This window comes from Monopterus albus, unplaced genomic scaffold (assembly GCF_001952655.1).
Source record: "Monopterus albus unplaced genomic scaffold, M_albus_1.0 scaffold12.1, whole genome shotgun sequence".
In the NCBI taxonomy this organism is placed as follows: Eukaryota; Metazoa; Chordata; class Actinopteri; order Synbranchiformes; family Synbranchidae; genus Monopterus; species Monopterus albus.
In genome coordinates this window covers 6167285-6179758 of record NW_018127892.1, presented here as the reverse complement: position 1 = coordinate 6179758, position 12474 = coordinate 6167285, and the positions used below count along the sequence as shown (strand labels likewise).

At 38.2% G+C, this 12474-nt stretch overlaps 2 protein-coding genes across 2 annotated transcripts; one reads left to right on the top strand and one right to left on the bottom strand.

Annotated features, from left to right (window-relative positions):
- Positions 1-3164: 3164 nt before the first annotated feature.
- On the bottom strand, positions 3165-5773 carry LOC109954936 (E3 ubiquitin-protein ligase NEURL3). Its single transcript, XM_020590619.1, has 4 exons — positions 5696-5773; positions 3910-4422; positions 3609-3737; positions 3165-3477 (listed from the first exon to the last, which is right to left on the bottom strand). Exons 1-4 carry the CDS (start codon positions 5724-5726, stop codon positions 3332-3334), a joined length of 819 nt encoding a protein of 272 aa, XP_020446275.1. The 5' UTR covers positions 5727-5773; the 3' UTR covers positions 3165-3331.
- A 2233-nt stretch (positions 5774-8006) lies between these two features.
- Positions 8007-9990, top strand: nkx6.3 (NK6 homeobox 3). The gene is made up of 3 exons (XM_020590620.1): positions 8007-8470; positions 9184-9353; positions 9760-9990. The coding sequence occupies exons 1-3, from the start codon at positions 8056-8058 to the stop codon at positions 9988-9990; spliced, it is 816 nt and encodes a 271-aa protein (XP_020446276.1). The 5' UTR covers positions 8007-8055.
- The last annotated feature ends 2484 nt before the right edge of the window (positions 9991-12474 follow it).

The following is a 12474-nucleotide window of genomic DNA, read 5'->3' as shown; positions in this document are numbered from 1 at the left end:
TTTTATATCAATGATGATAATAATAGTGTCTCTGTTGTTAATGAATGCATTTTTCCCCCAAAATTAGAAACTACTTCACATTTCACAACAAACCAGTGAGTAATAATGCATTTTGCCAAAAATATTCTCTTATTTCACTTGGACAGACTTTGTTTGGTACAGGACATGTACAGAATAAGTAGTACCACACTGCCTCTTAGTGGTTCTACAGGGAACTGGGTGGGGCCGGTATTTTTACAGATATTCACACACACATTGCTGGAATCAAGTACTAACCGCCATCAATTTATATAAATTGTTCTAAAGCAGAAAAGCCTATAAAACACTCAACCAAAAGGTGATTTCTTTCCAAGTTCAAACCGATAATAACTAATAATTAATCATCTTAATTGGCCCAGTAAATGAGGTTTATCATAGTGTTATACCCCAGTTCTTTTACTGGACAGATCTGAGTAAGAAAGGAGTCTGTCTTTCTTGATTTTTGTGCTGGTTTATTTAAAAAAATATATAAATAAAGATTCCAGAACACAATCCGGGTGGCTCCCTCCTTCAGACAAGCTGCTGGAGAAGAGAGAAGACGCTCCCGCAAAACAAAGAGCCTAATACATTTATAAGTTTTGGGCTAACCCCTTACACAGATGAAGTCCGTTCAGTAGACTCCATCTCTTATCTAGAGCTCCACAGGCTTGGAGCAGCTGCGTATTACCTAGTCATTACAAAATGAGGTAGCTCAATGTGTGTGGATGTTGTTACGTGGTGCGTAACTAAAACAATCATTCAGACAGAATCTTGCTAAACTGCATTACTAATACATTTGATTCAACACATTAATGTCTGTTAATAATTATCTGACTAATTTATTAATTTCTAACAATAGACACATTATTTATACATTAATCTCACCTGTTCCCCCAGTTCACATGACAACATTCTGAACATTCTGTTCTGTAGATGTCACACCAAATCAAAACAACAGTACATTGCCAAATAAAACAAGGTGTGACATAATAAGTACCATGATCTCTTTTCATATTTAATGCTGCCAAGCTGTGGGCTAATTCCCATGGCCAGACAGAGGATAAATTCTGTTTTCATAAAGGTGTTTTTAAGTTGAGTAATTCAGGATTGCAGGTCAAACTGCACCTGAAAAGGTGTCATCATCTGATGGAAATCCCAGGGTGTGTGCAACCACTGTCAAAAAGAAATCAAATCCTTTTGTTCACTATAACTGGATTTTGGTGATAACATTTGAAATGTCAAATTAGAAGTGAGAACAAAACGAAAAATAGGCCCTTCATTGTACAGAAAATGAAACTAATTTCTAAAAGCCATCCAGTAAAAGGAATATGCTGGTGCACTGGTAATTTTATCATTACTAACCATTTCAATCACTATTTAGTGCAATGGTGTTCTTTATCTCTCACAGATTATGGTTCAATGAGGATAATGCACTCATTTTTCATTGCATGTTAAAATTTTTTTAATGTACATTGGAAAGACCTATATATAAAATACATTATTTTTACATGACATGGATTTTTTAAAATTTTATTTTACATTTTGAAATCCTTTTGTTTTATAAATTAACATGACACAGCTCTTCTGTTCAGGGTCAAACGGGACCACGGCAGTATCTTTGTAATATAAACATGTAGGGGGAGGTTGCAAATACTGTATGTGAAATGAACCATTTTCATTTTCTATGTTGATTACACATATTAAGCCAAGCTGAAGAAGTTTCATACCAATAAAATACTTTAACAATTGTTTTTAGACGTTTTAACTTTATAGACATAACAGGGGGGTTAAAAGATAAAAACAAATTAGTGAAACTGTGGTAAAGTGATTAAAAGCTTTGATGCTTTGATTCTTTGCTAATTTCTTGCACCTTCAGCCATATTTGACTGTCAAGGTTTCCAGGTTTGTTAATCATTTGCTTTGCTGTGTCATATGATGATATGATAAAGGACACGTCAGACCCATGAAAAGAGCTGTGTACAGGTAATAACAAAACTGAAAGTTGCAGTAACACTTTATTTTACAGGTCTGTAAATTCCAGTTCTAAGTTTCTTTCTGAATAGACCCTTTACGTTGGTACTAATTACAGGCACAGTTAGAGCATTACTAGTTGGTACAGGTACACCTCCACCTATTTCTAAATGCTAAGCTAGCACAAACCTGAGGCTTTGATTCAGAGGATGGATAGTGAACTACACATGCAAAATGTTACATTTGCCCACAAACAACCATCCAATTCAGCATAAATGAAAAATACCATTTTGAATAATTAATAAATAAACACTAAATATTAACTGGGGTTTACACTGAGCAATTTTGTTTTTGGAAATTCACCTGGAAACCAGTAATAAAGTCATCACAACTGAGTGGTCTAACTAAAAAAAAAAAGCTGTCTTAGAACTTTGTCTCTGTTTTTCTATAGTTAATACCAAACTCCACGGATCTTTCCAGGAAACTTTCAGGAAATGATTAATAAACAGTAGACCTGTAAATTAAAGTGTTACCATGTTGCACTTTCACAATTAAAGAAACCTCTGAAAATATGTTACAAAATACACATAGTTTAAAACATGTACACTGCGTTCCTGATAAATTTTCACAGCACACTCACTGTGTTGGTTGACATTTGAATCTTTCTTATAAATTATGGTTTGCAACAGGTGTCTGTTTTCAAGATTCACTGAAAACATGCTATGATTTTGAGCTCAACAGTTAATTCTGGACCTTGCACAGAGCAGCTGATATAACAAGTCATATGATAGTTATAATATCTATTTTACAGCCATAATCTGATGAAACCAGTGATCAAATATAAAAACATACTTTTAGACAAACTTTAACTTTACATAATTAAAGGCTGATTTGGGATTTACAAAATCAAAGGGGAAAATTATACTGTACACTTAAAAATATTACTACTGTATTTATTACACACATCAGTCTGAGTGTATTACTCTTATTTACTCTTACTCTTATCAAAATATATGAGCAGTTTTCTTTTTTTTCAATCAGCAAAGTTTCACACATTCTTTTTGCATGATGATAAAATACTCCAGCTCAGTATCTTCACACAGCATCTCGGTACATCTTGTCTTGCACCTGCTGTACAGCATTTCAGTAGATTAGATCGAGAGACATTCATCCAGGGACACTGTGGCTGTACACAGCAAACCTCTCCATCCACTGGGCTACTGTGCCAGGACGCTTGGAGCAGACTTGAGTGAAAATGTTTTCTTTGTCACACTCACTCAGTCACTTATATTTGGTGATTCCTGCGTGCTGTCTTGGAGGCAGAGACACACCTCCCCTCCACTCATGGATCTTTGATCTCACATCGACACAGTGGGCAGAAACCAAACTGCCGAAAGATTCTGGAGTAGCAGGGGCCGCACAAACATCGGTGGCCACAAGGCAGAGTGACTTTTGCCCCGTTTCCCATGCACACCACACAGTCGTCATCTGTTATTTAAAAGTGAGAAGTTACATTTAAACATCAGAGGCAGGCAGGTGCACGCCGTGTTTTAATTCAACACAAGCATCATTACATTTTCATCTTTTCTGGTTAAAAAGCTGCAAAGACTTGTTCTTACTTGCTGGGATTTCATATGTGGTTGAGTCATCAGGAATAAAACTACAGGGGTTGCTAGTATTAGGTGAACTGAGGAGTTCAGGGGCAGGACAGGACTGCCTGGTGAAAAGCAGCTTCTTTTTCTTTGAGCCTGTATCACAGAGTAAGAGAGTTCAACCGTTACTTTTAACAGTTAACATTTACATTAGCAGGTAACATTAACAGTTCAGTTTGTTCTAACAGTCATCCAAACAGTTGTTGGCAGTGTTGGTGCACGTGAAATGCTCTGCCAACAAATAAATAAGAACAGGTAGTAAACTTACCCAGGAGGTTAATGGAGCATGTCTGTCCATAGATGTCTATCATGGCCCACAGCGGCTGACTGAGGTCCACTCCTCTTAGGAGCCTGTGTGGCTTGCTGTTGTTGCTTTTGATGTACATGGTGCCACCATGTGAAACCCAGAACTCCAGCACTGACCCTGCCTGGCAGAAAGCTTCATGCACAGGAGCAGCCCAGTGCCCGGGGCTCCTGGTGAGGTTAGGGATGGAAAAGCAGGGCAGAGGCAGAACTCTGTCTGAGGGCGGCACAGTGGTGAAGCCCACACGCAGAGCCCCCGTCCAGTTAAACCTGTCTTTCTCCACCCGCAGTTGCATTCTTTCCTGGACCTTCACTGGACGGTTGCTGAACACCAGACCGTTCTTGAACGTGCCCACTGTCCTCTCTGCGAGTCGACACTCATGGCTCAGACGGACATCTTTTCCGACAGCCCGAGAGTGGAAGGTCAGAGGGCCGAGGCAGAGCAGGCCGCACCTGTGTGACTTCCCTGCCGGATCAACTGCAGGAGGACAAAAACGCACATATGAATATTGATGTTCAAGCCATGTTTGCAGTAAATTCTTCAGTTCAACCATTTGGGCTACACCTGCAAAACAGCGTGCACGTGTCACAAACAATCCCAACAGCAGCAAACCATTGTATTGCACTGTATCTACTGCATTTTAATAAACAATAAAGTATAAGAACTGAACAATAACATGGGGAATTTATTTATTCTCTTTTACCATCAATGCAGTTAATAAAAACTAACTGTATGATCCCATCATTGAAGATCACACTAGTAATAAAGAGTAATGTTTTAACACCATATCAGATTATCTTAATCTTTGAGGCCAAATTTAGACTACACTGCCAGTAAGTTTCTTTACCTAAAGCAAATGCTAGTAAATCATTTGCCTTACTAAAGCATTAAAGCCAAATTAGATATCACAGCTTCAGTAAACATGCAGATAAAACTATAAAAACATCATAATGAAAGCAGCAGATGCTTTTGCTTTCACTTCTAAAGGAAGGAGGGTATAAAGTTCAGATAAGATTAACAATAAAAGTGAATGATTTACCATAAAAGTATACAAGTCATATCTCAAAGGATGTGATAAATATTAACTGATCCTGCAGGTGTAGGAAGTAATACTGCTGACAAGATTTTACACATCAGTGACAAGCTGCACATTTCCTGTAAAACATTTATCTTCTACTGTAGTTATTGAGGTGCTCTAGTTTACAGTTTGTAGCACAGGCCTTAAAGCAGGACTTCTCACTTAATGTTATTGGTTTCATGTCATCTTCCTCATTTGCAGTTTTACAGCACTGATCAGAAAGACGTCCTTGGTGTAAACAACTTGATTTTTTTGCCTCACTTAATCAGTGATCACTATCTTAACTGACAGAACAGAACAGATACGATGCTCAGCTGGTTATTTTTGTATACAGCCACTTATATCAGGTCTACACTGTAGCTTTCTGTAGATTTAGAGAAAAATAAGAACATAAGGACTGTTTTCCACCATGTGCACTGTACACAAAATGCCATATGCGAATAACTTTCATATTTTCACCCCATACTAATAAGCCACATCATAACAAATATCCATTTTATTTTGCATTAACATGAAAAATGTTTTAGATTGTTTTTGCTTACAAAAAGGTTTTATTATTTGAGTAATAAAATCAAAGCTTTCTGTTGAAACATACTGATATTTAAAGCAGTATTCTAACTTACATATTTTAGGTTCTTTGTAAAGACTAAATGTCAAGAATGAATATCTCACCTGAGTTCTCTATGCCACGCTCTATCACCATGATGAAAAGACAATTTCTACGTCTTGAGAGAAGATGTGCTCACCTCTGTATATTGGTTAAACTGAAATGAAACAGTTAGGGTGTCTCACAAAACAGGCTTGGTTGCTTTTATGGCGCACATGTGTTTCAAAACAGAAACATGAGCACGGAAAGCAAAAGGGGAGGTACCTTATTTGGAGAGCCTGAAAGGAAGTCTGGTGCCAAGGTGTCAGCATTATTTATGTGTGGAAATACCTGTTTACTTTATCTTATGTACCATCTGTTTTTCTTTCTTGACACACTGAATACTAACACTGTATGCACAGTGACCAGACATTGCTGCTGAAGTCTACTACTTCCATTTTACCAGAGCCACACTACAACAGGCTCTTGAAGGAATGAAATGCATTATGGCTTCCATTTAGTGAAACACTGGGAAATTCACCTGATTCAGTGTATCATGAAAAATATCACCGAAATATTGGCTCTCATGTCTCTCAGGGGCTTTGTGGATTCTAAGGAACTTTGAAAGCTTCTGTCATTGTGAGTGTTAGGAGGTTTGTCAGCCCCTACAGGAGCCAAGCTGTAATCACTTTAGTCCTCATTGGTTGGGAGTCCTGATCATGTGACAGATGCCACAGGAACTCCAAAATAGCATCATCATTCTTGGAAGGTTGCTAGATGTTCTACTTGGAATAACAACAATGACTATACTACAGAATTCCCCATCACCTCAGCCACAGCAGGCCACACCTCAAGTTAGACATGAAGGCATGTTTGAACATGCTTTAGAATTGCAAGCTTATTGTATGTAAAATACTATTTATGCATGTAATGGACAATTTATGTCCTGTAGACCAAGGATTTGATTCTAAGCAAAGATTTTGATTCCTTATATACAATAATGAAATATTCCTGTAGTTACAATATGTCAGTTTGTAAATTTAACAAAACAACTACAGGAGCTAGAAAATCTCTTAATTCACCCAGTTTTAAAAAAAAGCTGAACAATAGAGCACATGAAATTAACATTTGCACAATTTAGCATGTTGGTGGGGGCATAATATGGTAAAATAATAGAATAACTACTTGATATATGTAGTTTATGTTAGTTGCACAAAGAGAAGTGGAATTAAGTGCAGTAAAACCATAGTTTCTCTTGTAACATGTAGTGGTAGTTAGATTGTATATGCATGATTTTATTGAAATATATAGTTAAACTGAGCAGAATATGAACCATATGACATTTATTACTGTAAGAGAAATGTTTAACCAGCTGTACACACTATAAACAAGGCTTCCTAGAGGCAATTACACACTAGATATTTCCCCAAATGACACCCATTACTTGAATGATATACTTTCATATAAATCAACAATTATTTACTCCCTCAATTAATATAGACTATTTATAGACAAAATGAAAGTTACATGTTCTGAATAGTTTCATGTCTTTTAAAAGAAACAAAACCTACAATACAATTGTATGATACATTTATAACACTTTTATTACCTCCTCAAAAATAAGAAGTGGTTGACATGTTAAAGCTGGAAGATGTACAGTACCTGGGTGGATGGAGATGAAGGGATCTGTGAATGAGGTGGAGAACAACTCATTTTATTCTGTGTTGTCCTTTAAATCATGAGTGAAGATAAACAATGTTTTAAAAAGAGCCGGACTCCATTTCTTCGGTATTAAACCAGAAACAAAGGAAACCTTCCTCTTCTTCTCCTCTGTGTACTCCAGCTGCCTTTGCTCCACCACACTTGGTCAAACATGGCAGGCCATTAAAAAATCAACTTGTTCCCACTCCACCTGTTCAAAACACTATTAATCTGCTGCCTTCCAATAAAAGGCTCGGCTCTCAGTGAGGAGCCAATAGAAAAGCATTCAAGCCGTGAGACCCAGGCCAATCCCAGGCTGCATTTTAATGTGGCCTATCTTTATCATGGTGCCACTCCATTTCCAGATACTGCTTATTTATGATATCAGAGGAGAGAGGCAGCAGGAGGCATATGTCTTTAGGAGAACACTACGAGCTGTGCTCAGAGGGCTTGCCTGAAACTTCAGATATGGAGCTACCACACATCCCCTCTGTGGCTGAGAAGAGGTGAACGGCAGGAGTGAGGGGTTCATCTGCTGCAACACTGTTTCTGAGGTGGTAGCAGCTTTGGCAAACACCAAGGACCTTCAGTGCTTAGTTGAAAATCTGAGGACAGCAGGTGTGACCCCAGGTGCAGACAACATCTGTGGGTGAAAGGTCTCCTTGTTAACTCATCAGAGGTCTTTTCCGGACTGGATCTTACTGGATGTGTTACTGAGACCTGAAAGCAGAGAAACAAACTTCCCATGGATCCAAACATCCAAGGGTCTTTCTTGTTCAACAACAGCCTGAACCAATTCCCCTCGGAACTCAAGGCACCAGTGTGCCAGTACTCAGTGCCCAACTCTTTCTACAAGCTCAACCCAGGCCTGAACAGCCAGCTGCAAGCAGGGACACCTCACGGCATCAGTGACATCCTGAGCCGCTCCATGGTGGGGGTGGGCTCCGCGGGCACCACCACCCTGCTGTCCGGATACTCTGCCATGGGTGGGTTCAGCCCCTCTGTCACCAGCACATCCATGTATTATAACCGAGACTATAGTTCATCGCTGGGTGGCTTCTCCAAGCCAGGCGCCGAGTGCCCGATGAAGACTCGCAGTGTGAGCTGCTGGGCAGAGAGCGGCTGTGACTGGAGAGGAGGGAGGCAGCAGTGCACCAACAGTGAGTCTAAACACTGCAGACTGGACTCAGCATCCAGCTCATCAACGCTTTACAACTTCCCTGTGTCTGACTCTGAGGTCTCAGCAAGAGATGTTACCTTTAAGCGATGAACCAGCAAATTCATTGGGTAGTGAATCACTCAGAAAACATATCATGTGAAAACACAAATAAATTGCAGGTTAAATGTATTTGACCAGAACCTGTAGCTTTTTAAATGTTCTGAAACATTGAAAACTGTTTGTTGCATAAGATGTTACAATAGTCTTTTAAAGTGTTATATCTAGGGTGTATACCGAGTGCAGACAACCTATAAGAAAAAAGGCAATAAACTTATTTATAATGACTTCAAGTAGCATTTCAAACATGCAGTCAAGTATAAAATGTCATCTTTAGATAATATGCAGATGACATGAATGTGATGCTGCATTAAAGTGTTTATTACTGTAGATATTAGACTACTGTGATTTCTAACCTTATCAAGCAAGAACATTCAGCGTATGAGCAACAAATAGTGACACAGCAGGTCTTTATTCAAACTGTGAAAAAGCTAATGTGGTGATCTTTTTCATGGTTATACACATACACATATACATATACACATAAAACTAAACGAAATAAACTGGTATTTCTGTAGGTATTGATATATAATAGATTATGTTAAAGAATAAATTATGCTCTTGAATGATTTCTAATGATTTCCACTTTGTTTTCAGCTAGCGGTCCACTTGGGGAGATGCCTGGCAGGAAGAAACACACCAGACCAACATTCAGTGGACATCAGATATTTGCTCTGGAGAAAACCTTTGAGCAGACCAAATACTTGGCCGGGCCTGAAAGAGCAAGACTGGCTTATTCTCTGGGCATGACCGAATCACAAGTCAAGGTAAAGCTGATGTCACATTTACATCGCTGCTTTTTAAATGATGCTTTCTATGAGAAGACTTGCAACTTAAATGATACCTCTCTAGTTTTCTGGTATTGTAATTTACTCTATGTGCACATGTGAAGTAGCTCTTGCTTTTATAGAAACAAAGTTTAATGAGGCTACTTCCAATGCAGGAATAGAAAACACTTAAAATTTTGAATCTGTGCCATTACTCCCTACTACCACCAACATGTTACCTCACACACCAACAACTGTACGTACACACCATCATTCAGGAATGGAGTCATAGATTTTCATTGCTTGCCATGTTTGATAATGTCTTCAAACAAGATGCTACTGCTGAGTTACACAGCTTCATCCATCAGAGGTCACACCCACAGTAAAAAACCCCTTTTGTGTTGAGGTATGGTTTCAGAACCGACGCACCAAGTGGAGGAAGAAGAGCGCCTCAGAGCCAAGCTCCACACAGATCAGCCACACGGGGCAAGGTGGGGAGGCCTCGGAGAACGAGGTGGAGGACGAGGAGTACAATAAGCCCCTGGACCCCGACTCTGACGACGACAAGATCCGACTGCTGCTGCGCAAACACCGCAGAGCTTTCTCTGTCCTGCGGCTTGGGCCACACCACGTCTGACTCACTTCATGCAAATTACACACACTGCTACTGTACACGCATCCTTGCATGCTGTAATAAAAATCCTCCTAAATAAAAATGAATTCATTGTAATTATAAAAAAATAAGTTTTGGATATTAGGTTTAGGCAGCGAGCAGTTACGCATGTTCAGAAGAGTTCATTTGTGCTCATCCAACAATAGAGCATCAAAGGGTTCAATAGTCAAGTAGGGTGAAAAAAATAAAATGTTTACTTTTATAAGTTACTGTAAGAAAAGATCTCTGGCCTATTTACAGTGGGGAAATTATGTTATACACACCATTTTATAAAAACACAAGAAAATCACCTGAAAAAAAAAAACGCATGTTACTGCTAACACTAATAAATAAAATAGTAACCTGAAGTTGTTCATGCTTTCTCTTTTTGAACAGTTGAAGCTGTTTGTGATTATCTTGTGCTTATTTCTATTTCAAAATTGACCTGAATGAACCACAGATAGATGCCTCCTTAACCCATTTTTAATGATCATATGCTTAATAAAAGAAAACAAAAGTCAAATATCCTAAGCCGCTCAATCAAAAAATCTGAAATTAAAACTTGACAAACCTGAGTAATTTATACAGATATTTTAAAGGCACTAAATGAGACATTATGATTTCTGTGCTGATGAACCACAGGACAGAAACCTCTGAAATATGGGGTGTTTAGAGGCAGGAATACATTTTTAATAACTGAATGTAGACTTGAAGTTGGTTGAAATAAATAAAATAAAATAAATGCAAACACAATGCAAAAACATTAAGATGGACAAAGTTTTAAAAAAGTAATTATTGTGGATTATTTGTCACACTAAGTAGAATAAGTGTCATACTTTGAAATGAAAAATTTGCGCATCTGCCATCAAGTTACAGTTAAAACAGAACTACAAGCAAAAAGGTGCGAAAGCTGAACAGAGGTGCAAAGGTCAAAGGTCAAATCATGTGCAATTTACTAGTGCAATGTGGCTTAATTGAGGACAATGACCCCCGCAACCCACTCCAACATAAAATCAATATCAACAGAGCAGATAATTTGCCATTTCTGTTCTGAGTGAGTGCAGAGTCCATCTGGTTCGGGCAGCTGACATCAGGCCGGATGATTCTGTCAAAGGCAAAGCGGAGGAATTCTGCTTTGATTACTACCATCAAAGACAGCAACACAGGCTGCATTGGGCCAGCACTTTAACACTAGTTATTGATGTTATCATATGCTGCCAGTTATTTCATTATGTAGATGCTGCTCGGGTTCATATTATAGCTAGAATAATGCAAATAATTAAAATGTATGAATCATAAAATCTTTGTGATTTATGAACTCTCAGGTGGAAATACATGCTGCCGTGATTTTTTTTTTTCCTTTTCAAATCTGGATTTATCGGAGTCAAACTATTTCCTCAACATAAAAATGAAATGCAATAGGATGAATTCAGTTGCTTGATTTGCTGGCCCTTGATGACTTTCAGTCTGAAAATGTACTAAATAGCCAAAGCATTCCAGCTTTAGAGGGCAGGCTTAATACCTTGTCTGTTTAAGATGTAATTTTTCTTCTGCCACAAAATAAGCACAGTTCACCCTTGGCTGCATGCACTGGAAACTAAATGCATAACACAGACATACAGCGCTGGAGTGAAGTTCGCTGATGTCCATTTTTGCATGAACCTAGTGTTTCTTCAACCTTGGGCATTCCAGTTAAGATTTAAGCATCTCTTTTCTCAACAACTACAATGGACATGTGTTACTTCACCCTGCCTTTCAGGTTTAACAGCCTCCTGAGTAGAATGTGAAAATGTGACTGTAGATAGATATGACCTCATCTTTCACATTCCCTTAGACAGATGCAACTCAAATTAACTCTAATGTTGTGACAGCGGTTGTTCCCGAAAGCCAAAGCTCTCAGTCTCTTAATTCCCAACTATGTATAGTACAATGCCGGTAAAGCCAATACATAATAATATAACATATTTAGAAGTGTATATTTTTATTTACAAAAGTGAAGCATCACAATGATGTAGTGTTTGACCAGAGTTCATCTATAAACAGCTCCATCCCATGACCGCTCAGCAGTGAACCACTACACATTTGTTACTTACAAACTGTTCTCACCTACATGGACATGGGCATCAATGATTCTTAACTTAATCTGGTTAATGCAAGGATTAAGTCCCACTGCACAAACATGACTCTAAATCCAAACTTGGTGGCTATCTGTGATTTTATGCACATATTGTTGTGTAAGTACAGGAGGGTTGTATCACTGAGTTGTGTTAGACAAAATACATTTTCACAACAAATACAAGAAGTAACAAACCACAAACATATTTTAAATTCTGACAATTAGTCATTATTAAAGCCAGATAAAACAAATCTAACCAATAATTCATGCAGCAAAATTATATTACAGCACTGTTGCTACAGGAATCAAGGAAATAAAATAAGACACAAATGAAATAAATCCAAAAGCAAAAT

What these genes read in the sequence shown, in the direction of transcription:
- LOC109954936 (XM_020590619.1), bottom strand. Translation starts at nt 5,726, where the DNA reads ATGGTGATAGAGCGTGGCATAGAGAACTCAG. An exon ending in ATGCTCCATTAACCTCCTGG is followed by an intron (nt 3,738 to 3,909) that starts GTAAGTTTACTA and finishes TCTGTGATACAG; the next exon opens with GCTCAAAGAAAAAGAAGCTG. An exon ending in CACATATGAAATCCCAGCAA is followed by an intron (nt 3,478 to 3,608) that starts GTAAGAACAAGT and finishes TTTAAATAACAG; the next exon opens with ATGACGACTGTGTGGTGTGC.
- nkx6.3 (XM_020590620.1), top strand. Translation starts at nt 8,056, where the DNA reads ATGGATCCAAACATCCAAGGGTCTTTCTTGTTCAACAACAGCCTGAAC. An exon ending in GAGGCAGCAGTGCACCAACA is followed by an intron (nt 8,471 to 9,183) that starts GTGAGTCTAAAC and finishes CTTTGTTTTCAG; the next exon opens with CTAGCGGTCCACTTGGGGAG. An exon ending in TGACCGAATCACAAGTCAAG is followed by an intron (nt 9,354 to 9,759) that starts GTAAAGCTGATG and finishes TTTTGTGTTGAG; the next exon opens with GTATGGTTTCAGAACCGACG.